This window comes from Urtica dioica, chromosome 10 (assembly GCF_054948205.1).
Source record: "Urtica dioica subsp. dioica isolate 48M chromosome 10, U.dioica_male_clone48M_v1_H2, whole genome shotgun sequence".
Lineage (NCBI taxonomy): Eukaryota > Viridiplantae > Streptophyta > Magnoliopsida > Rosales > Urticaceae > Urtica > Urtica dioica.
This window is the reverse complement of record NC_142765.1, coordinates 2,065,434-2,091,520: the sequence shown is the minus strand read 5'-3', so window position 1 is coordinate 2,091,520 and position 26,087 is coordinate 2,065,434. Positions and strand designations below refer to the sequence as shown.

The 26,087-nt window shown below is 35.1% G+C and overlaps 5 protein-coding genes across 5 annotated transcripts; all 5 read left to right on the top strand.

The window, feature by feature from the left end:
* The first annotated feature begins 1,003 nt into the window (after positions 1–1,003).
* Positions 1,004–3,651, top strand: LOC149382975 (cytochrome C oxidase subunit). Its single transcript, XM_089627599.1, has 7 exons — positions 1,004–1,442; positions 1,984–2,336; positions 2,455–2,607; positions 2,759–2,851; positions 3,001–3,059; positions 3,190–3,283; positions 3,377–3,651. The coding sequence occupies exons 1-7, from the start codon at positions 1,073–1,075 to the stop codon at positions 3,596–3,598; spliced, it is 1,344 nt and encodes a 447-aa protein (XP_089483725.1). The 5' UTR covers positions 1,004–1,072; the 3' UTR covers positions 3,599–3,651.
* A 3,409-nt stretch (positions 3,652–7,060) lies between these two features.
* Positions 7,061–8,914, top strand: LOC149382974 (protein trichome birefringence-like 38). The gene is made up of 5 exons (XM_089629212.1): positions 7,061–7,390; positions 7,472–7,643; positions 7,719–7,885; positions 7,981–8,139; positions 8,611–8,914. The coding sequence occupies exons 1-5, from the start codon at positions 7,083–7,085 to the stop codon at positions 8,900–8,902; spliced, it is 1,098 nt and encodes a 365-aa protein (XP_089485338.1). The 5' UTR covers positions 7,061–7,082; the 3' UTR covers positions 8,903–8,914.
* A 1,084-nt stretch (positions 8,915–9,998) lies between these two features.
* Positions 9,999–11,812, top strand: LOC149382973 (protein trichome birefringence-like 38). Its single transcript, XM_089627643.1, has 5 exons — positions 9,999–10,309; positions 10,401–10,572; positions 10,654–10,820; positions 10,925–11,083; positions 11,521–11,812. The coding sequence occupies exons 1-5, from the start codon at positions 9,999–10,001 to the stop codon at positions 11,810–11,812; spliced, it is 1,101 nt and encodes a 366-aa protein (XP_089483769.1).
* Positions 11,813–20,234: 8,422 nt separating this feature from the next.
* On the top strand, positions 20,235–22,060 carry LOC149382972 (protein trichome birefringence-like 38). The gene is made up of 5 exons (XM_089627642.1): positions 20,235–20,545; positions 20,642–20,813; positions 20,897–21,063; positions 21,169–21,327; positions 21,769–22,060. The coding sequence occupies exons 1-5, from the start codon at positions 20,235–20,237 to the stop codon at positions 22,058–22,060; spliced, it is 1,101 nt and encodes a 366-aa protein (XP_089483768.1).
* A 1,426-nt stretch (positions 22,061–23,486) lies between these two features.
* On the top strand, positions 23,487–25,295 carry LOC149382971 (protein trichome birefringence-like 38). The gene is made up of 5 exons (XM_089627641.1): positions 23,487–23,797; positions 23,891–24,062; positions 24,146–24,312; positions 24,409–24,567; positions 25,004–25,295. The coding sequence occupies exons 1-5, from the start codon at positions 23,487–23,489 to the stop codon at positions 25,293–25,295; spliced, it is 1,101 nt and encodes a 366-aa protein (XP_089483767.1).
* The last annotated feature ends 792 nt before the right edge of the window (positions 25,296–26,087 follow it).

Below are 26,087 nucleotides of genomic sequence, written 5' to 3'. Positions count from 1 at the left end.
TACACGGAACGATGGAAACAATGCTACTTAATTCATCCCAGAGAGATTTGAGTTGAGTGAAGTATAAAGAAACAGTCAGACCTTCCTGTTTGAGAGAAGAAATAGAATGTTTCAATTGATAGATTTTGGGAGCATTGGACTGAGAGAAACGCTCTTTGAGGTCCGTCCAAATTTGGGCAGCGGTGTCGGCATAGAGAATGCTTGGCCTGATTTCTGGAGAAACTGAATTAAGTATCCAGCTACTAACGAGATCGTTGCAGCGACGCCAGTTGGTGATGTCACCTTCGATTGTCGGCTTCGGTAACGATCCGTCGACAAAGCCGTATTTGCTCTTGGCCCGCAAAGCCATCGTAATGGCACGATTCCAGGAGCCATAATTATCACCTGTGAGAAGAGGCATCACAAGGACAGCAGAGGGGCTATCGGCATGATGGATAGCATAAGGATCAGACTGTGCTGGAGGAGCAACGAGATTAATTTCATCAGACATAGTGAATGAAAATGATAAAGCAGAAGAAGAAAAAAAATGCTAGAAGTGGTGCTGGAAAACGCAGAGTGAGAATCACTGCTCTGATACCATAATAAAAGAAGAATATTTGATTTGAACTGAATGAATTTATTGATAGCAATCTGCTGTGTATTTATAGCAGTACATTGGTAAATAAAGAAAGAAAGTAAAAGAATATACACGTATAGAATTGGTTACAACTAAATGCTAAACTTATTCCTAAAAGTGTGGTCTGTTATATATTCACACTGTTGACTAAATATTTGGCGTGATATCAGTCCGTAATTCTCGTTCAACAGTCTGTTAATTTTTATGCTTGAGAAAGATGTTTGCATTTTTATTTTATTTTTTTATTTTTTTTAGAGTCTTCCATTCAACAATAATAATAATAAATAAATAAAATACAAAATTGCCTCTTTTCTTTCTCTTATCCAGTATGATTAACTGAAATAAACAGACTTCACTCGCTCACACACTACAGGTTCTTTATTTTAGTTCAAAAGTCTTATTTGACCTTTCCATATTCCACGACAACTATCTCAAGACCAGAGTGACTCTCTCATCATGGCTTCTCTTCAAGCTTCGTGGTTCTCTTCTTTCAGTTCAGTTTCCCACTCAAACGCCAAAAAAGGCCACACCTTTAGGCCTTTCAGAGTCAACTTCTCTCTGAACCCTTCCAATGAAGAATCTTCGCCACCAGAGACTGGTTCCGAGACAGAAAAAGGCCCTATAGACCCTGTGAAACTGGCATTTTCCAAAGCCAAGGAGTACAAGAAGTCAGTTCAATCGAGGCCAAAGTCAGAGCCTGAGAAAAATCCAGCCCAGGATTCTGGTGGAGAGAGTAAGAGAGTTCCAGATTCTGTCAGGATTGCGATGGAAAAGGCTAAAGAGTATGCGAAGAACAAAGGAAACTTGGGAAGTGAAAAAATTTCAGGTATTGGTTCTGAGAATCAGAAGTTTCAGAATTGAGATTGGTCTGAAAAAGGTTGTGACTTTGTGATGAACATCAGATTTAATTAACCATTGGAGTTAAATCTTAAGACGGGGTCTTAATTTAATTGCTGTTAGAATAGTTATAAGTTAGGGCTTTAAGATACCAATGTGGTTATCTGAACTGGGGAAAAAAAAGTAATTATTTTGTTACAATTTGTCAAAAGAAAGTTTTTTATTTCAATTGAATATAGGAAATTTGGTTATAAAGCTGTTAACTTTGATGCTGATATGATCTAAAACTAGAGATGGCTCTTAGATTTATTGCTGCTAGAATTGTTATATGGTCTTGTTCAACCTACTATGATAACTTGGGGCTTTGAAATGACTATGAAGATAATGCTATCTGAAGTGGAAAAAAGGTAACTACTAATTTGTCACAATTTCTCCAAAAAAAAAAAGGTTTCGATAGGAAATTTGGAGATAAAGCTATTAACTTTGATGCTAATTTGATCTAAAACTAGCATCCCAACACTGAATTCTAGGGTTGAATAGAGCGAGCCCGGGAAATGCAGGCAGTGGGACCTCGGAAAAGAAGGCCGAGAATAAGATGAAGAAGAAGGAAAGGCTTTCGATTTCGAGCATCGATTTCGTGGGGCTTAACTTTGCGGACAAGAAGACAGGCCGGGATATTCCTGCCGGGTTGGTCCCGATATCGGACCCTTTCCCAGAAGGAGGAGATATTCCCGAAGTTGAGATAATCGTCGGAAACACCAACGACTTCACACGTGGAAAGTCTCCAAATCCCGAGCAGGCCAAAGAAAACGAGCCCGATGTTTACCGGCCCAAGGTTTCCACATGGGGAGTCTTTCCCAGGCCGAGCAACATCTCAAAAACAGTACGGTGGCAAGTTTTATGGTTATGTTCGACTTTTAGCGCAAATTGTCCCTGAACTATTATATGTGTGGCGTTTTGGTCGTCTAGACTTTCTTTGTGATGATTGTGGGTGCTCTCAGTTTGGCGGTGGAAAAACTCTTAAGCCCGGAGAAGCGCTTGAAACAGACAAAGAGAGAGCGGCTAAAGATGCACATACAAGGGAATTAATCACCGCTTATAAGAAGAAAACCGGGATTTATATCGACCCCAAGAAGAAAACCGAGTGTGAGGAGGTTTTGTTTCATTTCACATTCTTGTTCTATGGATTCACAGTTTACATCCTTATATTCGCACGGAATCTTCTTTGGTTTCAGAATTCAACTTAAAAAGTCTAATAATTGAATTTTTTTTTTGTTTTTTGTTTTGTTTTGTTTTTGTATTTAGATCTTGAAGAATGGTGACTTGTTGATGGATGGTGGAAAGCTCAAAGAAGCCTCATCTTATTATGAAAAGGTTATGTCTGACCTGCCATTCCAGGTGAATTCTCTTTACTAAACCGTCTGATATTTTTTTTTCTTTCGTAAGTTGGTTAATATGGTAGTGATGAAGAAATTTACTTTGGGTATATCACAAAGTCATACGCTTTCTTTGCCACTTAATTTCACGAATGAATAAATAATTTGCAGAGTGAACTTCATGGATTGGCTGCTCTGCAATGGTCTATTTGTCAAGATTCCCTTACAAGGTCTATATCTGTAAAAAAAATCTCATCATTTATACAAAAAAAAAAACACTTTTTATTATATGAATGCCATGATAAGTGACGATTTTGTAACAACGTTACACATGATAAACTTATAGCTATGATTTGACAGGTCAAAAGAAGCTCGAGATATGTACGAGAAGCTTCGATCGCACCCAAGTCCTAGAGTGAGCAAAAAAGCAAGGCAATTCATGTTCAGTTTCCAGGTATTAACTCGATCCTCGTTCGCATCTTTGTGGTAAAATGTTCCTTCAATATTTGAAACCGCATTTTTCACACGTCGTAATATTCTTTTGTAGGCCATGGAAATGATGAAAGTCACATTGCGCTCTCCGGATTCTGTGAAGAACGAAGAGTACGAGAACTTCTTTGAAGCTTTCGTCGAAAAGAAATCCGAGTACTCGCTGAATGAGGGTGACGAGGACCAAGTAGTTTCGCTGAATAAAACTCTCCCATACATTCTCTTACTCGTCTCGCCGATTTTCATTGTACTATTCGCTGCTTTAAAAAAGAGATTATAGATTATAGAAACAAATATACACATAAATATACGATAAAAACAAACATTTCGGGAGCTCTAATCTTTGGTTGCTGCAATATACATTTTCATTCCAATGAAGATCTTGAGGGATTGGTGGTACCTAGGTTAGCCTAGTGGTAATTCCACACCACCTCCTGTGTGGAGGTCGTGGGTTCAATCCACACCGCAGCAAAGCTGCCTTAAAAAAAAAAAAAGATCTTGAGGGATTGGATTCAACGAGTGTGAAGCAAATAAACCAAAACAAGAAGAAAAGAAACGAATTCAGACCCTCTTTTATTTTTGGTCCCTCCCTCAACGTCTCTAAAATTGTAATTATGACACGTCATTGTCTGAAAATTAAGACACCTATGCCAGCTAGGATAGTGTCGTCATTAACTCTAATTTCTATTAATAATCTTAACTAACTTTCAAGTTTTAACCACCTTCAGGTTCACATATGTAAAATATCTCAAAGACCAATATGATTTCCATAGGTTGATTATTTTTGCTCTTTTGCATAGATAATAAACACGTTTAGATAGAAGAATTTCCTTTACCGAGATATTGGTCCCGTTTGGCATAACTTTGTTTTAAAAAAAATGCTTTTAGATTCAGTTTTTTAAAAAAACTGTTTTTTTCAAAAACTAACAAGGTGTTTGGTACGTAAACTGTTTATAAAACAGTTGTTGCTGTTAATGAAAATTGATTTAGCATTTAGTAAAATAATTATACTATAGTAAAAAGATTAAAATAGACATGTTCTTAATAATTAAATAATAATTATTAATATGCTTATTTATATATACATATATATGAATAATATTTTGTACGAGGATATTACAGTAATTTATATACCAAACTTAAAAACACTTTTTCTAAAAGCTAAGAATCCTAGTAGTTAACTCAAAAAGTTTTTGTTTTCTATTTCTTAATTTTTGTAGTTGTACTGAAAAATTATTTTGGAGTTGTTTTCAAAAAGCTGTCTGGTACAGTTTTCATTTTTGTTTTTGAGAAAGTGAAAAAACTGAAAAAAGTGTTTGGTACAGTTTTCATTTTTGTTTTTGAAGAAATGAAAAGAGAAGATGAGGAGAAGGAGGAGAGAAGAGAAGAATTTTTTTTTCCAAAAACACATTTTATTTGTTTTCAGTTTTCTTTACTTTTTTACAAAACAACTTCAAAATTTTTTGAAATTTTTTTCTAAAAAATTAAAACAAACACATTTTCACTTTTTGTTTTCAAATTTTTCAACTCAAAAACTCAAAAACTGTTTTTGAGATAAGAACCAAACATGACCCTAATTTTTCCATCTCATGTACAAAATCTAAAATCGTTTTTGAAGTTTTTTGTAAAAACAGTTTTGCCAAACACTAAATAAGCAGTTTAGTTTTTTCTAAACACAAAAACAGGGCTTTTAGTACAATCTATAATACAGATTCTCTTTCTCAAACCTCAAAAAATTAAAAATAAAAACAAAAAATGGGAAAAGAATTTCCTTGATAATACAATACAGAATATCTTTCAGCTATTATGTTTTTATGTACTTTGTTTTCCTGTACTAGTTAATATAAGAATATTCTTAATATGAATTTGTGTATGAATGCCAAAATAAAGACGTTCAAATGCAGTAAGTACTATTATTTGTATTACTCAATAAGAGATGTAAAAATAAGTGCACTCGTATCTTAATTAAATCACTCAGTTTCCAAAAAAAATGTATATGAACTTTGTTACAAAAAAAGAAAAAGAAAAAAGGACAAAGTAAATATATATTTTTTTTAACAATAAGTGACCAGTACAAGGGTTTTAATTTTGTCGATAAAAGCTTCCTTAATATAAATCATATTCATATCACTCCAACTCTTCATTACTTTCCCAAAGTCCTTGAAAAGGGCGATTCTATATTTTCCTTCTACTTCTGGTTCTTCTTTATCTTTTCTTTTTCTTTTTTCTGTTTTAGATCTTCTCTGCTAGGCATTTCGTCGAAAAGGTAGCGATCAATCAGAAAGACACTGCCGTGAATTCATCACTACAAATGATTAAAAACCCAGGTTCGATATTCAAACTCGTTACTTTTAGCAACGATATACATATATGAATGAATCCAGGTTTTGTTCATTGAAATTGTCTGTTCCATGGTTTCTTTCAAGATCACTAATTTTCGAGTCCATCCAAGATCTAGCGATTCATTTCATGATCTAGTCTGACAAACGTAATTATTATTACTTATTTCAAATTAAATATAACCAACTTTTTTGTCCACTAATAATAAAGACTCAATTTCCCTGTGTGAAAAGAATTGTACGTGAGTGGTTATGCATGGTTGTCAAAATAACTGTCATGTAGACTTTCTATAAATAATCTTTATTATAAATAACATTGGACAACATGATATTAATTAAATTAAAAAAAAAAATCTATTTAAATGTGGTGATAGAGTGTAAAAAGGGTTTCGTTGAAGATTAAATAGTTGGTATGTCCATTGATGAAGGTCGAGACAAACACAGAGAAAGGTAATTTGCCTTTACTTCAGTAATTTTTTTTTTTTGGGTGATTGCTAAAGTTGTGTGTGTGTGTTTTTTTTATTTATTTATTTATTATCAATGAGTTGCGTCAGTACTATTTTTCTTTATTTATTTCTATTGTGACTATTTTTTACGGATTGCGCAGTCAACATCATTATTTTGCCCTTGAATTCATTTTTTTTTTCATAACAAAGTGACCTATTTTTAATAATATTTATCGGTTTTAACTGGAAAATAAATCAACTACCCTGAAAAACTATCCAAAATATCAATAAAACAATAGGTCTACTTATTATATAATAAAAATTTAATAGACAATTCATTACACATTTGATTTGACCCTGCAAATATAATGTTTCAACATAATGTTTTTCTTTTGTGTTTTAAAAAAAAAAAGCTCATTTAGCCAATTTAAACTTTTAAACTTTATTATTTACCCAATCCAAAAAGCACATTATAAATTATAGATTATTTCAATTTCAAACCATATCATCCGAGTAGATCTTAGGTTGCCAAATGTAGAAGGGTAATTAAACAAGAATCAACCTATAATTAATACTATATTTTTGGATCAATAACCAACATAAAGTCATTGCCTAAAGTGTTTGTTCTTAGATATGGGGATTGTTCTATTATTGCACAAATTACGCTGTGCGTAACCTTATGATCTCCAAAATAAGGCACATTTATTTCCCAAATTTCCATATATTTTCCTCATAAACTAGCTCATCTATACGTCTCCCTGAAAGAATGAAGCTAATAAATCTAAAGAGATGACCTGTATGAACCAACTATTTTAACGAATTGTTGGCCACGTGGGTCACGTTGAATTCGTTACAACAATTTCAAGCCATTATATTATATGAATAGATTCCACACGTAAATTTAGCTTTTTTTTCATTTTAATTTATATATCTTCTTTTGTCTCAAATCTATTACAATTGACCTTGGCAGAAATTGAAGATGGACTTCATGAGAATTAGAATGTCAAATTCTCGATTCATTGCCTTAGCCACGGCCTTGGTTTGTTTACAACTTTGTTCAACAAGCCTTAGTGAAGAAAACCCTCAAAGCAACAAAAATAAAGTGGTCGTAAATGATGAGAAGTGTGACATGTACCAAGGAAGTTGGATTATCGACGATTCATATCCTCTTTACAACTCTTCAACTTGTCCTTTTATTCGAAAAGAATTCGATTGCCTGAAATATGGTCGCGTTGATCGCTCGTACCTCAAGTATCGATGGCAACCGAATGGTTGTGACTTGCCAAGGTAAATTCGATTTTGTTATCCTATCTTTTTTAGTTTTCTTATTAAAAAAATTGGATTTTGATGAATTTGCGATTGTTATAGATTCGATGGTCAAAAATTGTTGGAGAGTCTGAGGGGAAAGAAGATAATGTTCATTGGCGATTCGATTAGTCTCAACCAATGGGAGTCACTTCTTTGCTTGATTAATTCAGCTCTGCCTCAAACTAATTTCACAACACAAAACAATAGCTCGGTTTCTTCCGTTGTGTTCGAGGTTAGGAATTAGGTTCATGACTAATATAATTAGATACTCTTGGAAGCATTTGTGACATTTTAATTAAATTGACAGGATTATGAAGTTTCATTTATACTAATGACTTCTCACTATTTGGTTGACATCGAAGAAGAAACGCAAGGCCGGATTTTGAAACTCGATTCTTTGAAAAACGGAGATTCGTGGAAGGAAATGGACGTCTTGGTCTTTAACTCGTGGCTTTGGTGGTTCAGAAGAGGCCAGTAAGTATGAGAAACCTTTCAAATATACTCAAAACTAATTATATGATTAAATGGTAGTTAAATTTGTGCATTAATTTTTTTTTTTTTTTTTTTAGATGGGATTATATTCAAAATGGTGATACCATTGTCAAAGACATGGACTTAATGGAGGCTTATCGAATGGGCTTAACAACTTGGGCCAATTGGGTTGATTCAAGTGTTGACCAAGAAAAGACCAAAGTCTTCTTCCAAGGAATTTCTCCTTCACATTACAAGTAAATAGTGTTTATCATCACAATCTCTCACTAACTCATTAATATTTGTATTTATTTATTGGATAAATTACAAACTAATACCTTCACACACACACACACACACACACACACACACACACACACATATATATATATATATATATATATATATATATATATATATATATATATTTCTTTTACGAAAATGATACCCTAAGATTTTAAATTAATTAAAAATAATTACATTTAAATTGTGCAGATAATACCCCAACGTTTTGAATTTTTGCAAACTCTAATACCCTTACTTTATAATGTGCCAAATTATGCCATCACCTTTTAAATTAAAGTAACCTTACCTAAGCCCATAAAAATATGTTTTTCTATAACTTTTTCTTATAAACTTTAATGTCTCTCAAGTGTATGCATATTTATTTTGCAATTACCAATTTTTAATTACAATTGACCATTTAATTATTTTTTTCCCATGAATAGTGGTAGTGAGTGGAATAAACCGAACGTGACAAATTGTGGAGAAGAGACTGAACCGATAAGTGGGTCAAGCTACTCAACGGGACTACCACGAGCTTCATACGTGGTGGAAGACGTTTTGGGACGGATAAAAAATCCGGTCCATTTGCTAAACATAACCACATTGTCACAATTAAGAAAAGATGGCCATCCTAGCCGTTACAATGCCTTCAAGGGAATGGATTGTACACATTGGTGTATCGCCGGAGTTCAAGACACTTGGAATCAGATTCTTTATGCACTTCTCACTAATTAATTTTTTAGAAGAGAAGCAAATTTTGAGTAAGAAAAATATATAAACGTAGTAGTTTATATATGTGTCTCTCTATTGATTTCTAATAGTAATAAGAACGTATTTTCTGAAATACGATCCGACTATTACAATAATAAATAGGCTATAATCAATTAATCGAATGCATATCATAGTAGTGGAAATTGTTTAAGGATTTGTGAGTTCGAAACTTGCGGTTTTTTAAAAATTGTATGGTACTTTTATTGAAATTACAGTATAATACTCATAAACAAAAGAGTAGCATTGGAAGAACAAAGAACACATAAAAAAAAAATATAACACACATAAGGCTTGTTCAAAATACCGTCGTTGATCCGATGACAATAGTTATTTCTATTCTTTTTGTCTTTATAGATAAAGTCTAACAAAAGCCTAAAATCGATATATTAATCCGTCTCTAATTCAAACAAAAACAAGTTTTACACAAAGACAACAATAATAAATTTGAAAGCAAAGCCATAAATAAAAATAGATGTCGTAGAATTACTAAAGATGCTAATTGATTGGATGCACTAATTTACCCCGTTCTAACTTTATTATATACCCAATTCAAATAGCACATTGTAGATTTTTTAATTAAAAAAAAATTAATAATAGCACATTATAGATATATCAAATCATCATCCGATAGAGTATATCTTGGATTGCCAAATGTAAACAAGAATCACACTATAATTAATAGTATATTTGTGGATCAATGTTGCCTAAAGTGTTTGTTCGATAGAGACACAGATTATTCTATTATTGGACAAATCTACATAACCTTTTATGATCTCCAAAATAAGGCAGATTTATTTCCCAAATTCCATATATTTTCCTCATTAACTAACTACTCATAGTCTCTCTGAAATAATGAGGCAAATAAATTGAAAAAGATGACTTGTATGAACAAATTATTTTAACGAATTGTTGGCCACGTGAGTCACGCTGAATTCGTTACAACAATGGCAAGCCATTATAAGTTAGATTCGACACGTGAATTTAGCATCTCTTATTATTTAATTTAATTTTATATATCTTCTTTTGTTTAAAGTCTATTATAATTGACATTCGCAGGAAGATGGACTTCACGAGAACTAGACTGCCAAATTCTCTCTTCATTGCCATAGCCGTGATCACCTTGGTTTTTACACAGCTTTGTTCGCTGAGCCTTGGTGAAGAAAATCCTCAACGCAACAAAAATCAAGTGGCCGTAAATGATGAGAAGTGTGACATGTTCCAAGGAAGTTGGATTTTCGACGATTCGTATCCTCTTTACAACTCTTCAACTTGTCCTTTTGTTCGAAAAGAATTCGATTGCCTGAAATATGGTCGCCCTGATCGCTCGTACCTCAAGTATCGTTGGCAACCGAATGATTGTGACTTGCCAAGGTAAATTTATCGACACATTTGACTCATTATCCTATCTTTATAATTTTCTTATAAAAAAAATTGTATTTTGATGAATTTACAATTGTTGTAGATTCGACGGTCGAGATTTTTTGGAGAGGCTGAAGGGAAAGAGGATAATGTTTGTTGGCGATTCAATTAGTACTAACCAATGGGTGTCACTTCTTTGCTTGATTAGTTCCGCTTTGCCTCAAACTAATTTTACAAGACTAAGCAATAGCTCAATTTCTTCCGTCGTATTCGAGGTTAGTCGTTAGTAAGTTTCTTAATAACTAATAAAACTACTCTCTTGGAAGAATTTGTGACCATTTTGATTAAATTAACAGGACTATGGAGTTTCATTGATCCGAATGAATTCTAACCATTTGGTTGACATCGAAGAGGAACCGAAAGGCCGGGTTTTGAAAATCGACTCTTTGAAAAACGGCGATTTGTGGAAGAAAATGGACGTCTTGATCTTCAACTCATGGCTTTGGTGGTCAGGCAGAGGCCGGTAAGTATGAGAAGTTCTTCAAATAAACTCAAAACTAATCATGTGATTAAATGGTGGTTAAATTTGCATTACACAAATTTATTCTTTTTTTTTTTTTTTTGTAGATGGGATTATATTCAATATGGTGATACAATTGTCAAAGACATGGACTTATTGGAGGCTTATCGAATGGGCTTAACAACTTGGGCCAACTGGGTTGATTCGAGCGTTGACCCAAAAAAGACCAAAGTCTTCTTCCAAGGAATTTCTCCTGGACACTACAAGTAAATAACCTTCATCATCACTCAATCATTTGTTCTCTCACTAAATCATTCATAGTTTTTATTTATTTATTGGATTAATTACAAAATAATACCCTCATTTTTCATTTTTCTATAAAATAATTCCCAAAGATTTTGAATTTATTTAAAATAATTACTTTTAAATTGTGCAAAATAATACCTAACATTTTGAATTTTTGCATCACCTTTTACTTTTAATGAGCGAAATAATGCCATCACCCTTTACTTTTAATGTTGCCAAATAATGTCATCACCTTTTAAATATAAGTATCCTTACCTAAGCCCATATGAATAGTATTTTTCTATAAATTTCTCCTATAAACGTTAATGTCTCTCAAGTCTGTATGCATATTTATTTCGCAATTTAATTTGTTTTTTTTAGATTATAATTGACCACTTAATTGTTTTTTCATGAGTAGTGGTATTGAGTGGAATAAACCGAACATGATGAATTGTGGAGAAGAGACTGAACCGATAAGTGGGTCAAGCTACTCGACGGGGCTACCACAAGCTTCATATGTGCTCGAAGACGTTTTGGGACGGATGAAAAACTCGGTCCGTTTGCTAAACATAACCACATTGTCACAACTAAGAAAAGATGGCCATCCTAGCCGTTACAATGCCTTCAAGGGAATGGATTGTATACATTGGTGTATTGCCGGAGTTCAAGACACTTGGAATCAGATTCTTTATGCACTTCTCGCTAAATAATAGTTTTTTTTTTAAGAGATGGGAATTTTGAGTAAAAAATTTCTAAATGTATTAATTCATATTCATTTCTTTCTACTGGTTTCTAATAAATAATCATAGACACAATATTTTCTGAAAGTTGGATTACAATTACAATAATAAAGAAATGCATATCATTGTAGTAATTGTTCAAGTATTTGTTAGTTTTGAATATAGATTCAACTTTTTTTAAAATTGCACAGGATTCTATTAAAATTTCAGTAAATCATCCATAGATATAAAGAGAATAGAATTTTAGTACAAAGACTACCACATACTTAGATCATAGTGACTCTAAAACTAAGTACAAGAGACCGCTCAATCTATGCAAGTTTCCGACAAGTGGAAGAACAAAGAACCCACTAAAAAAATCTAACGTAGTTTATATATGTGTCTCTCTGTTGATTTCTAATAGTAATAAGAAAGTATTTTCTGAAATTCGATCGGACTATTACAATAATAAAGAGGTTATAATCAATTAATCGAATGCATATCATAGTAGTGGAAATTGTTTAAGTATTTGTGAGTTCGAAACTCGCATTTTTTTTTTTAAAAACGTGTGGCACTTTTATTGAAATTACAGTATAATACACACAGACAAAATAGTAGCATTGGAAGAACAAAGAGCACATAAAATATATTACACACATAAGACTTGTTCAAAATACCGTCGTTGATCCGATGACAATAGTTATTTCTATTCTTTTTGTCTTTATAGACAAAGTCTAACAAAAAGCTAAAATCGATACAGCGGAAGAAGGTTAATCCGTCTCTAATTCAAACAAATACAGGTTTTACACAAAGACACCAATAATAAATTTGAAAGCAAAGCCATACATAAAAATAGATGTCGTAAATGTTAGCAATATTAATAATAATATTGATAGAAGAAATACAAGACACATGCAAGGAAAAATAAAAAGAAAATAAACCAGAAACAGAAACAGGAAAACAAGGAAAGGTCGAGGCCCGTTTGACGGTTTCCTTGAAGCTTTTATCGCCCTCCCACGGGTGCTGGATTTCGTGAGCGAACGCCTCCCAGGATACAACGACTTCTAGACGAGCAATGCACCACAAAACTCGGCTTCGGCGAACTAGAACCAGAGCGTCAGAACCTATCACCAGACTACAAAACAAAACAATTTCAAAGAGAGGGAGAGAGGAGTGTTTTCGGTTCTGTCCGAATGAGAACCCAAGCCTTTCTTTTATAGCCACAATCCTGAGCGATTTTGAACAAGAAAACGCCCAGAGTAATAGCACTTGAAGGCAGACACTTAATGCTCCAGAATTAAACCACACGTGAATGCACGTCAGTTAAGAACGTGAGCAGCCTTGGACGCTCGCTCAAAAACGTCTCCATTAAGTCTCCTTTATTCTCCAGAATAAAGGCACGTAATGCATTTATCCCATGCAGACATTTTTAATCCTATGCAGAATAAGTTATGTTATGGAATTAAAAGAAATCGTAAGTGAACTTTGCAATAAAAAGTTAAGGGTAAGCCCAAAGAGCCCAAGGCCCAAGCCCAAGCCCGAGACCGAGACATTCCCGAAACCCGGGTCCGGGTCCGGGCCGGCCCGGGCCTGGCCCGGCCCGGCTCGGCTCGGCGGCGGCGCGCGTGTGTGTGTGTGTGCGCGCGCGTGAGGGGTTAAGAGATAACCCACACACACTCTCCTCTCTTGCACTTGCTTGACCACTAAAGAGAGAGGATGGTATATAACCACTACCACAACACACTTACCCAACCCATGTGGGACTTTTGCAATTCACTTTATTTCCACATGACTAATGTGTTCTTTAAGCATACTTTGAGCATCAATTTCTCATTCATTATAGTAATGATTTTGGCAAATAAATAATCAATCTTATACCCAACGCAACGAGGAATAAGAATACGCAAGAATTAACAAATTCCGATGAGTGGACCCCACTCAAATATTAGCCACAAATCATCCATTTACTTGTAAATAAAGCTTATTATTTACAATTCTTCCAACAATCCCCCACATGAATGAAATTGTGAGACGACAATTATAAAGACACGACACGACTCAAAGTGGTGATAGATTCTACGGTTAATACCAGTATAGGATAGGTAGGTAGAGCCTTTGAACCTTCCCTCGGAAAGATATGTCATCTTTACTGACTACTCAGTAGACACGATGTCCTTGAACTGTTAGTCGTTTTGTATAAACGATAAACATATCCCCCACTGATATTTTCCTGACACATGTTCAGTTCTCATGGTTATGTTCATTTTGGCCCTGAACATTCGCCTGGTTCTGCAAGAGTTTCTAAAGAACTAAGCCCAATTAATTCTCCTTTGAAGCGGCCCCACTTCTCTCTCACATAGGTGATTCAGTTATTAAGAGTAATCCCGCATTACTCATTCGGAATCTCAACAATCCAATTTCACAGAATCATTAAAAGCTCTAAGCTTAACCTCGTACGGGAGTCACTATTTTAATAGGAATAGGATCAGGGGTTACCCCCACAATGACCTTACTTAGCCTTTGACAATTAGGTTGTCCCTTTGAACCAAGATCTTGGGATCTCCAGTCATCATGGTTGGGTTTCCTTTGCCTTAGCTTTATTTGCCATGGGCTTCAGTCCCATTCCTTTAGATGTCTTCTCTACTTGGTCCCTATTTAACCCTTTGGTTAGCGGATCCGCAATGTTCTCTTTGGACCTAACATAGTCAATACTTATGACTCCAGATGAGAGAAGTTGTCTAACGGTATTATGTCGTCGACGGATATGTCTAGACTTACCATTATACATCACACTATGTGCTCTATCAATAGCAGATTGGTTATCACAATATACACATATTGCAAGCACGGGTCTAGTCCAATCAGGAATATCTTCTACGAAATTCCTAAGCCATTCAGCTTCTTCGCCACATTTATCCAACGTAACAAACTCAGATTCCATTGTGGATCTAGTGAATATAGTTTGTTTGGAGGATTTCCAAGATATCGCCGCACCTCCCAGAGTGAATACATATCCACTAGTGGCTTTAGAATCTTGAATATCAGATATCCAACTCGCATCAGTGTAACCTTCAATGACCTCAGGATATCTTGTATAGTGTAGACCGTAATCACGAGTGAATCGTAGATACCTCAGCACTCTCACGATTGCTTTCCAGTGTTCAGCACTTGGATTACTCGTATATCGAGCTAGTCTACTAACAGTGTAGGCCAAGTCAGGTCTCGTACAACTCATCAAGTACATGAGACTGCCTATCACTCTCGCATATTCAATTTGGGAGATGCATTCACCTTTATTCTTAGACAAGTGTTGACTAATGTCTATAGGAGTTCTAGAGACTCCAGAATCGCTCTTTCCAAACTTGTCTAGAATTTTATCAACATAGTGTGATTGATCTAGGACAATTCCATTAGTCGTACGCGTAATCTTGATCCCTAAAATTACATCAGCAAGTCCTAAATCTTTCATATCGAATCTTGAGTTCAAGATATCTTTCGTGGACTGAACCATGCAATTATTGCTACCCACAATTAGCATGTCATCAACATATAAACATAAAATCACATAACCATTATTAGTGACTTTAATATACACACATTTATCACACTCGTTGATTTTGAATCCATTTGACATCATCACAGTGTCAAATTTCTCATGCCATTGCTTTGGGGCTTGTTTAAGGCCATAAAGCGATTTGACCAATTTACACACTTTCCTTTCTTGTCCACGAGCAATACAACCCTCGGGTTGAGTCATATAAATCTCTTCTTCGAGATCTCCATTAAGGAAAGCAGTTTTTACATCCATTTGATGAATTTCTAAATTTCGTAATGCAGCAAATGCAATTATCAATCTTATGGATGTTATTCTCGTCACGGGAGAATATGTATCAAAGTAGTCCGACCCTTCTTGTTGTCTATACCCTTTGATTACAAGTCTTGCTTTGTACTTATCAATAGTACCATCGACTTTCATCTTCCTCGTGAAGATCCACTTAGAACCAAGTGTTTTACTTCCAGGAGGAAGGTCAATCAACTCCCAAGTATGGTTTTGCAAAATAGAGTCTATCTCACTTCTTATGGCATCTTTCCATAAATGACCCTCAACAGAGTTTACAGCCTCCTTGTAGGTTTGAGGTGGAGCCTCTAGCATATAGGTCAGAAAATCAGAACCAAATGATTTTTCTACCCTTGCTCGTTTGCTTCGTCTAAGTCCCTCGGACTCTGTCTCGTCCCCAGACTCGTCATTATTTTCTTGAGTTATTCCCTCAATATCGTCAAGAAATTGGTTTGATGAACTGGGTACATCTTTCTTAGACTTATAAGGAAACACGTGTTCAAAGAACGAAGCAGTTTTAGATTCCATAATTGAATCTTTGTGTATATCGGGGTTTTTCGAGTCATACACAATGAATCTATATGCGTTACTATGTTGTGCATATCCAATGAAGACACAATCTACAGTTTTTGGTCCTATCTTCATTTTCTTTGGAGGAGGCGCCATTACTTTTGGCTAAGCACCCCCACATTCGCAAATATTTATAGGAAGGTCTTTTTCCTTTAAATAACTCAGACGGAGACTTATCCTCCTTCTTTCGGGGTATCCTGTTCAAAAGGAAATTTGCAGACAAGATTGCTTCCCCCCACATTTCTTGGGGTAACCCAGAACTCAACAACATCGCGTTCATCATCTCTTTGAGTGTGCGATTCTTTCGTTCGGCAACTCCGTTTGATTGAGGAGAATAAGGAGGAGTGACTTCGTGAATAATACCATGTTGTGCACAAAACGCCCCAAAAAGGCTCAATATATTCTCCTCCTCGGTCACTTCGGACCTTTTTAATTTTCTTATTAAGTTGATTCTCAACTTCTAATTTGAACATGGTAAATTTCTCAATTGCCTCATCTTTGCTCTTAAGCAAGTAAACGTAACAATATTTTGAACAATCGTCAATAAAAGTCACAAAATATTTATTACCCCCTCTTGTTGGCATGAACTTTAAATCACATAAATCGGTATGGATTAAGTCAAGAGGTTCGCTATTTCTTTCAACATTATGGAAAGATGTTCTCGTTAATTTTGCTTCAACACAAATTTCACATTTATGTTTTGAGTCAATATTAAACTTTGGAATGCAATCCAAGTTAATTAATTTTCTCAACGTGTCATAATTCACATGACCTAGTCTACCATGCCATAAATTAAATGACTCAATTATATAAGCGGAAGAATTATTCTTATTATTCTCATTGGCTTTGATGGCAATTACATTCATCTTGAACATCCCATTCTTAATATAGCATTTGCCCACATACATCCCATTCTTAGATAGTACAACCTTTTGAGACTCTAAAACCATTCTAAACCCATGGTTACACAGCACAGTTCCAGAGATGAGATTCTTCCTTATATCGGGCACATAGAGCACGTTCGTGAGCTTTAACTCCTTCCCAAATGTCATCTTCAGAAGGACGTCGCCTTTTCCCTTGACGTCAGAGGTGGCAGAGTTGCCCATGAACAACTTCTCTCCATCTTCCATCGGCTCGAAGGTGGAGAAGGAGTTTCTATCAGAGCATATGTGGCGGGTTGCTCCAGAATCCAGCCACCATTCCTTGGGGTTCGAGTCCACCATGTTCACCTCGGAGACCACAGCGACGAGGAGTTCATCGTCGCCCTCCACGACATTGGCCTCTTTCTTCTTCTTTGGCTTCCTACAATCGGTAGCACGGTGACCTTCTTTGTTACAGTTGAAGCATTTCCCAACGAATTTTTGTTGATGCTTCTTCTTCTTGAACGTCCCTCTTTTTGGCCCAAGCTTGTGGGGGGGGGGGGGGTTTCTTTCCCCTCGAGCTCTCGCCATGTTCAATGACGTTGGCCTTCTCGGAGTGGATCTTGAACCTCTTGTCGGAGCCACGGTTGTCTTCTTCAATTCGGAGACGGACAACCAAGTCTTCAAAACTCATCTCCTTTCGCTTGTGCTTGAGATAGTTTTTGAAGTCCTTCCACCCCGCGGGTAGTTTCTCGATGGCAGAGGCAACTTGGAATGACTCGCTAATGGTCATTCCTTCGGCATGAATTTCGTGGATGATAAGTTGCAGCTCTTGGACTTGACTCACCACGGTCTTCGAATCCACCATTTGAAAATCGAGGAAGCGGCCCACGATATACTTCTTAGAGCCCGCGTCTTCGGTTTTGTATTTCCGATCCAGTGATTCCCAAAGCTCTTTGGAGGAGCGTTTGAAGCTATACACATTGTACAGCGAGTCGTTGAGACTATTCATCACGGAATTCCGACACAAGTAGTCGGAATCCTTCCATGCGCTAAACGCCATTAGCACATCACGATCGGTTTCGTCCTCGCGAGGAGTCGGTGGATCTTCGGTCAGGAACCGTGCAAGACCGAGCGTTGTCAAGTAGAACAACATCTTTTGTTGCCAACGTTTGAAGTTCAACCCCGTGAACTTCTCGGGCTTCTCGGCCGGAATGACGGCGGGCACGCGTGCCACAGAACCGCTTGAACCGTTCATGGCCATCGAAGCCATTGGTTGGACAAGACCCGCAGGTCCGTTCCCGGCCGTAGCCGCCATCGAGTCTTGACCCAAGGTCACAGGAATTTAACCAAACATCATGGTCGTCGGGGTGTTCACCACGGAGGATTCTCGGCGAGGCTCCCATCACCAGTCACATTCGTCGTGTCGTTAGCGTTAGTCATCTTTTCTACAAGAGAAACCAACGAATATTAGTAACGAATAAACCAAAACCGGGGAAAAAAAATATTCTGGAAAACTTTTCTTCCTCGCAGGCTGTCTTAAAAAAAAAATAAAAGCTTCAAGATTGTTAGCAATATTAATAATAATATTGATAGAAGAAATACAAGACACATGCAAGGAAAAATAAAAAGAAAATAAACCAGAAACAGAAACAGGAAAACAAGGAAAGGTCGAGGCCCGTTTGACGGTTTCCTTGAAGCTTTTATCACCCTCCCACGGGTGCTGGATTTCGTGAGCGAACGCCTCCCAGGATACAACGACTTCTAGACGAGCAATGCACCACAAAACTCGGCTTCGGCGAACTAGAACCAGAGCGTCAGAACCTATCACCAGACTACAAAACAAAACAATTTCAAAGAGAGGGAGAGAGGAGTGTTTTCGGTTCTGTCCGAATGAGAACCCAAGCCTTTCTTTTATAGCCACAATCCTGAGCGAATTTGAACAAGAAAACGCCCAGAGTAATAGCACTTGAAGGCAGGCACTTAATGCTCCAGAATTAAACCACACGTGAATGCACGTCAGTTAAGAACGTGAGCAGCCTTGGACGCTCGCTCAAAAACGTCTCCATTAAGTCTCCTTTATTCTCCAGAATAAAGGCACGTAATGCATTTATCCCATGCAGACATTTTTAATCCCATGCAGAATAAGTTATGTTATGGAATTAAAACAAATCGTAAGTGAACTTTGCAATAAATGTGTGTGTGCGCGCGTGAGGGGTTAAGAGATAACCCACACACACTCTCCTCTCTTGCACTTGCTTGACCACTAAAGAGAGAGGATGGTATATAACCACTACCACAACACATTTACCCAACCCATGTGGGACTTTTGCAATTCACTTTATTTCCACATGACTAATGTGTTCTTTAAGCATACTTTGAGCATCAATTTCTCATTCATTATAGTAATGATTTTGGCAAATAAATAATCAATCTTATACCCAACGCAACGAGGAATAAGAATACGCAAGAATTAACAAATTCCGATGAGTGGACCCCACTCAAATATTAGCCACAAATCATCCATTTACTTGTAAATAAAGCTTATTATTTACAATTCTTCCAACAGTAAAATTACTAAAGATGCTAATTGATCGGATGCACTAATTTACCCCGTTCAAACTTTATTATATACCCAATTCAAATAGCACATTGTAGATTTTTTAATTAAAAAAATTATAATAATAGCACGTTATAGATATATCAAATCATCACCCGATAAAGTATATCTTGGGTTCCCAAATGTAAACAAGAATCACACTATTAATAGTATATTTGTGGATCAATATTGCCTAAAGTGTTTGTTCCATAGAGACACAGATTATTCTATTATTGCACAAATCTACATAACCTTTTATGATCTCCAAAATAAGGCAGATTTATTTCCCAAATTCCATATATTTTCCTAATAAACTAACTCATAGTCTCTCTGAAATAATGAGGCAAATAAATTGAAAAAGATGACTTGTATGAACCAATTATTTTAACGAATTGCTGGCCATGTGAGTCACGCTGAATTCGTTACAACAATTGCAAGCCATTATAAGTTAGATTCAACATAAGAATTTAGCATCTTTTATTATTTAATTTAATTTTATATATCTTCTTTTGTTTAAAGTCTATTATAATTGACATTCGCAGGAAGATGGACTCCATGAGAACTAGACTGCCAAATTCTCTCTTCATTGCCATAGCCGTGATCACCTTGGTTTTTACACAGCTTTGTTCGCTGAGCCTTAGTGAAGAAAATCCGCAAAGCAACAAAAATCAAGTGGCCGTAAATGATGAGAAGTGTGACATGTTCCAAGGAAGTTGGATTTTCGACGATTCGTATCCTCTTTACAACTCTTCGACTTGTCCTTTTGTTCAAAAAGAATTCGATTGTCTGAAATATGGTCGGCCTGATCGCTCGTACCTCAAGTATCGTTGGAAACCGAATGACTGTGACTTGCCAAGGTAAATTTATCGACACATTTGACTCATTATCCTATCTTTATAATTTTCTTATATAAAAAAAAAAATTGTATTTTGATGAATTTATAATTGTTGTAGATTCGACGGTCGAGATTTTTTGGAGAGGCTGAAGGGAAAGAAGATAATGTTCGTTGGTGATTCAATTAGTACTAACCAATGGGTGTCACTTCTTTGCTTGATTAGTTCAGCTCTGCCTCAAACTAATTTTACAAGACTAGGCAATAGCTCGATTTCTTCCGTCGTATTCGAGGTTAGTCGTCAGTAAGTTTCTTAATAACTAATAAAACTAGACACTCTTGGAAGAATTTGTGACCATTTTGATTAAATTAACAGGACTATGATGTTTCATTGATCCGAATGAATTCTCACCATTTGGTTGACATCGAAGAGGAACCGAAAGGCCGGGTTTTGAAAATCGACTCTTTGAAAAACGGCGATTTGTGGAAGGAAATGGACGTCTTGATCTTCAACTCATGGCTTTGGTGGTCAGGCAGAGGCCGGTAAGTATGAGAAGTTTCTCAAATAAACTCAAAACTAATCATGTGATTAAATGGTGGTTAAATTTGCATTACACAAATTTATTCTTTTTTTTTTTTTTTTTGTAGATGGGATTATATTCAATATGGTGATACAATTGTCAAAGACATGGACTTATTGGAGGCTTATCGAATGAGCTTAACAACTTGGGCCAACTGGGTTGATTCGAGCGTTGACCCAGAAAAGACCAAAGTCTTCTTCCAAGGAATTTCTCCTGGACACTACAAGTAAATAACCTTCATCATCACTCAATCATTTGTTCTCTCACTAAATCATTCATAGTTTTTATTTATTTATTGGATTAATTACAAAATAATACCCTCATTTTTCATTTTTCTATAAAATAATACCCAAAGATTTTGAATTTATTTAAAATAATTACTTTTAAATTGTGCAAAATAATACCTAACATTTTGAATTTTTGCATCACCTTTTACTTTTAATGAGCGAAATAATGCCATCACCCTTTACTTTTAATGTTGCAAAATAATGTCATCACCTTTTAAATATAAGTATCCTTACCTAAGCCCATATGAATAGTATTTTTCTATAAATTTCTCCTATAAACGTTAATGTCTCTCAAGTGTGTATGCATATTTATTTCGCAATTTAATTTGTTTTTTTTTTTAAGATTATAATTGACCACTTAATTGTTTTTTCATGAGTAGTGGTATTGAGTGGAATAAACCGAACATGATGAATTGTGGAGAAGAGACTGAACCGATAAGTGGGTCAAGCTACTCGACGGGGCTACCACAAGCTTCATATGTGCTCGAAGACGTTTTGGGACGGATGAAAAACTCGGTCCGTTTGCTAAACATAACCACATTGTCACAACTAAGAAAAGATGGCCATCCTAGCCGTTACAATGCCTTCAAGGGAATGGATTGTATACATTGGTGTATTGCCGGAGTTCAAGACACTTGGAATCAGATTCTTTATGCACTTCTCGCTAAATAATAGTTTTTTTTTTTTGAGAGATGGGAATTTTGAGTAAAAAATTTCTAAATGTATTAATTCATATTCATTTCTTTCTATTGGTTTCTAATAAATAATCAGAGACACAATATTTTCTGAAAGTTGGATTACAATTACAACAATAAGGAAATGCATATCATTGTAGTAATTGTTCAAGTATTTGTTAGTTTTGAATATAGATTCAACTTTTTTTAAAATTGCACAGGATTCTATTAAAATTTCAGTAAATCATCCATAGATATAAAGAGAATAGAATTTTAGTACAAAGACTACCACATACTTAGATCATAGTGACTCTAAAACTAAGTACAAGAGACCGCTCAATCTATGCAAGTTTCCGACAAGTGGAAGAACAAAGAACCCACTAAAAAAATCTAACGTAGTTTATATATGTGTCTCTCTATTGATTTCTAATAGTAATAAGAATGTATTTTCTGAAATTCGATCAGACTATTACAATAATAAAGAGGTTATAATCAATTAATCGAATGCATATCATAGTAGTGGAAATTGTTTAAGTATTTGTGAGTTCGAAACTCGCATTTTTTTAAAAAACTGTATGGTACTTTTATTGAAATTACAGTATAATACACACAGACAAAATAGTAGCATTGGAAGAACAAAGAGCACATAAAATATATTACACACATAAGACTTGTTCAAAATACTGTCGTTGATCCGATGACAATAGTTATTTCTATTCTTTTTGTCTTTATAGACAAAGTCTAACAAAAAGCTAAAATCGATACAGCGGAAGAAGGTTAATCCGTCTCTAATTCAAACAAAAACAAATTTTACACAAAGACACCAATGAAAGCAAAGCCATACATAAAAATTACTAAAGATGCTAATTAATCGGATGCACTCATTTACCCCGTTCAAACTTTATTATATACCCAATTCAAATAGCACATTGTAGATTTTTTAATTAAAAAAAATTAATAATAGCACATTATAGATATATCAAATCATCATCCGATAGAGTATATCTTGGATTGCCAAATGTAAACAAGAATCACACTATAATTAATAGTATATTTGTGGATCAATGTTGCCTAAAGTGTTTGTTCCATAGAGACACAGATTATTCTATTATTGCACAAATCTACATAACCTTTTATGATCTCCAAAATAAGGCAGATTTATTTCCCAAATTCCATATATTTTCCTCATAAACTAACTCATAGTCCCTCTGAAATAATGAGGCAAATAAATTGAAAAAGATGACTTGTATGAACCAATTATTTTAACGAATTGTTGGCCACGTGAGTCACGCTGAATTCGTTACAACAATGGCAAGCCATTATAAGTTAGATTCGACACGTGAATTTAGCATCTCTTATTATTTAATTTAATTTTATATATCTTCTTTTGTTTAAAGTCTATTATAATTGACATTCGCAGGAAGATGGACTTCACGAGAACTAGACTGCCAAATTCTCTCTTCATTGCCATAGCCGTGATCACCTTGGTTTTTACACAGCTTTGTTCGCTGAGCCTTGGTGAAGAAAATCCTCAACGCAACAAAAATCAAGTGGCCGTAAATGATGAGAAGTGTGACATGTTCCAAGGAAGTTGGATTTTCGACGATTCGTATCCTCTTTACAACTCTTCGACTTGTCCTTTTGTTCGAAAACAATTCGATTGCCTGAAATATGGTCGCCCTGATCGCTCGTACCTCAAGTATCGTTGGAAACCGAATGACTGTGACTTGCCAAGGTAAATTTATCGACACATTTGACTCATTATCCTATCTTTATAATTTTCTTATATAAAAAAAATTGTATTTTGATGAATTTACAATTGTTGTAGATTCAACGGTCGAGATTTTTTGGAGAGGCTGAAGGGAAAGAAGATAATGTTCGTTGGCGATTCAATTAGTACTAACCAATGGGTGTCACTTCTTTGCTTGATTAGTTCAGCTCTGCCTCAAACTAATTTTACAGGACTAAGCAATAGCTCGATTTCTTCCGTCGTATTCGAGGTTAGTCGTTAGTAAGTTTCTTAATAACTGATAAAACTAGACACTCTTGGAAGAATTTGTGACCATTTTGATTAAATTAATAGGACTATGGAGTTTCATTGATCCGAATGAATTCTCACCATTTGGTTGACATCGAAGAGGAACCGAAAGGCCGGGTTTTGAAAATCGATTCTTTGAAAAATGGAGATTTGTGGAAGGAAATGGACGTCTTAGTCTTCAACTCATGGCTTTGGTGGTCAGGCAAAGGCCAGTAAGTATGAGAAGATCCTCAAATAAACTCAAAACTAATCATGTGATTAGATGGTGGTTAAATTTGCATTACACAAATTTATTCTTTTTTTTGTAGATGGGATTATGTTCAATATGGTGATACAATTGTCAAAGACATGGACTTATTGGAGGCTTATCGAATGGGCTTAACAACTTGGGCCAACTGGGTTGATTCGAGCGTTGACCCAGAAAAGACCAAAGTCTTCTTCCAAGGAATTTCTCCTGGACACTACAAGTAAATAACCTTCATCATCACTCAATCATTTGTTCTCTCACTAAATCATTCATAGTTTTTATTTATTTATTGGATTAATTACAAAATAATACCCTCATTTTTCATTTTTCTATAAAATAATACCCAAAGATTTTGAATTTATGTAAACTAATTACTTTTAAATTGTGCAAAATAATACCTAACATTTTGAATTTTTGCTTCACCTTTTACTTTTAATGATCGAAATGATGCCATCACCTTTTACTTTTAATGTTGCAAAATAATGTCATCACCTTTTAAATATAAGTATCCTTACCTAATCCCATATGAATAGTATTTTTCTATAAATTTCTCCAATAAACGTTAATGTCTCTCAAGTGTGTATACATATTTATTTCGCAATTTAATTTGTTTTTTTAGATTATAATTGACCGCTTAATTGTTTTTTCATGAGTAGTGGTAGTGAGTGGAATAAACCGAACATGATGAATTGTGGAGAAGAGACCGAACCGATAAGTGGGTCAAGCTACTCGACGGGGCTACCACAAGCTTCATATGTGCTGGAAGACGTTTTGGGACGGATGAAAAACTCGGTCCGTTTGCTAAACATAACCACATTGTCACAACTAAGAAAAGATGGCCATCCTAGCCGTTACAATTCCTTCAAGGGAATGGATTGTACACATTGGTGTATCGCCGGAGTTCAAGACACTTGGAATCAGATTCTTTATGCACTTCTCACTAATTAGGTTTTTTTTTAAGAGATGGGAATTTTGAGTAAAAAATTTCTAAATGTATTAATTCATATTCATTTCTATCGACTGGTTTCTAATAAATAATAAGAGACACAATATTTTCTGAAAGTTGGATTACAATTACAATAATAAAGAAATGCATATCATTGTAGTAATTGTTCAAGTATTTGTTAGTTTTGAATATAGATTCAACTTTTTTTAAAATTGCACAGGATTCTATTAAAATTTCAGTAAATCATCCATAGATATAAAGAGAATAGAATTTTAGTACAAAGACCACCACGTACTTAGATCGTAGTGACTCTAAAATTAAGTACAAGAGACCGCTCAATTTATGCAAATTTCCGACAAATGGAAGAACAAAGAACCCACTAAAAAAATCTAACACACATAAGACTCTTTCAAAATATGGACAAGATGGATAAAATCTAGACATATGATGACCATAAAGAAACTGATTCGTTAATCTATTTTAGACAACATTTAACAGGAAACCTAAATCGAGATAGTAGAAGACGGCTAATCCGTCTGATCCTATTCAAATAAAAATAAGCCTTACACAACGAAACCAATGAATTTGAAGACATAATCAAAACGGATGTCGTAGAAGAACAACTAGTCATCTTTTGCTATGATTTAAATTTACAATTTTGTGCATTAATTTATTTGTTTGATCGATAATTATTTAAAAGTTAGGCAAAAAGAAAAATATACTCGAATTAAAATAGTAAAATCACAGCAGTCGCTAAATTAAGGTCCTACTAGTTTATATATCAATGTTTGTTT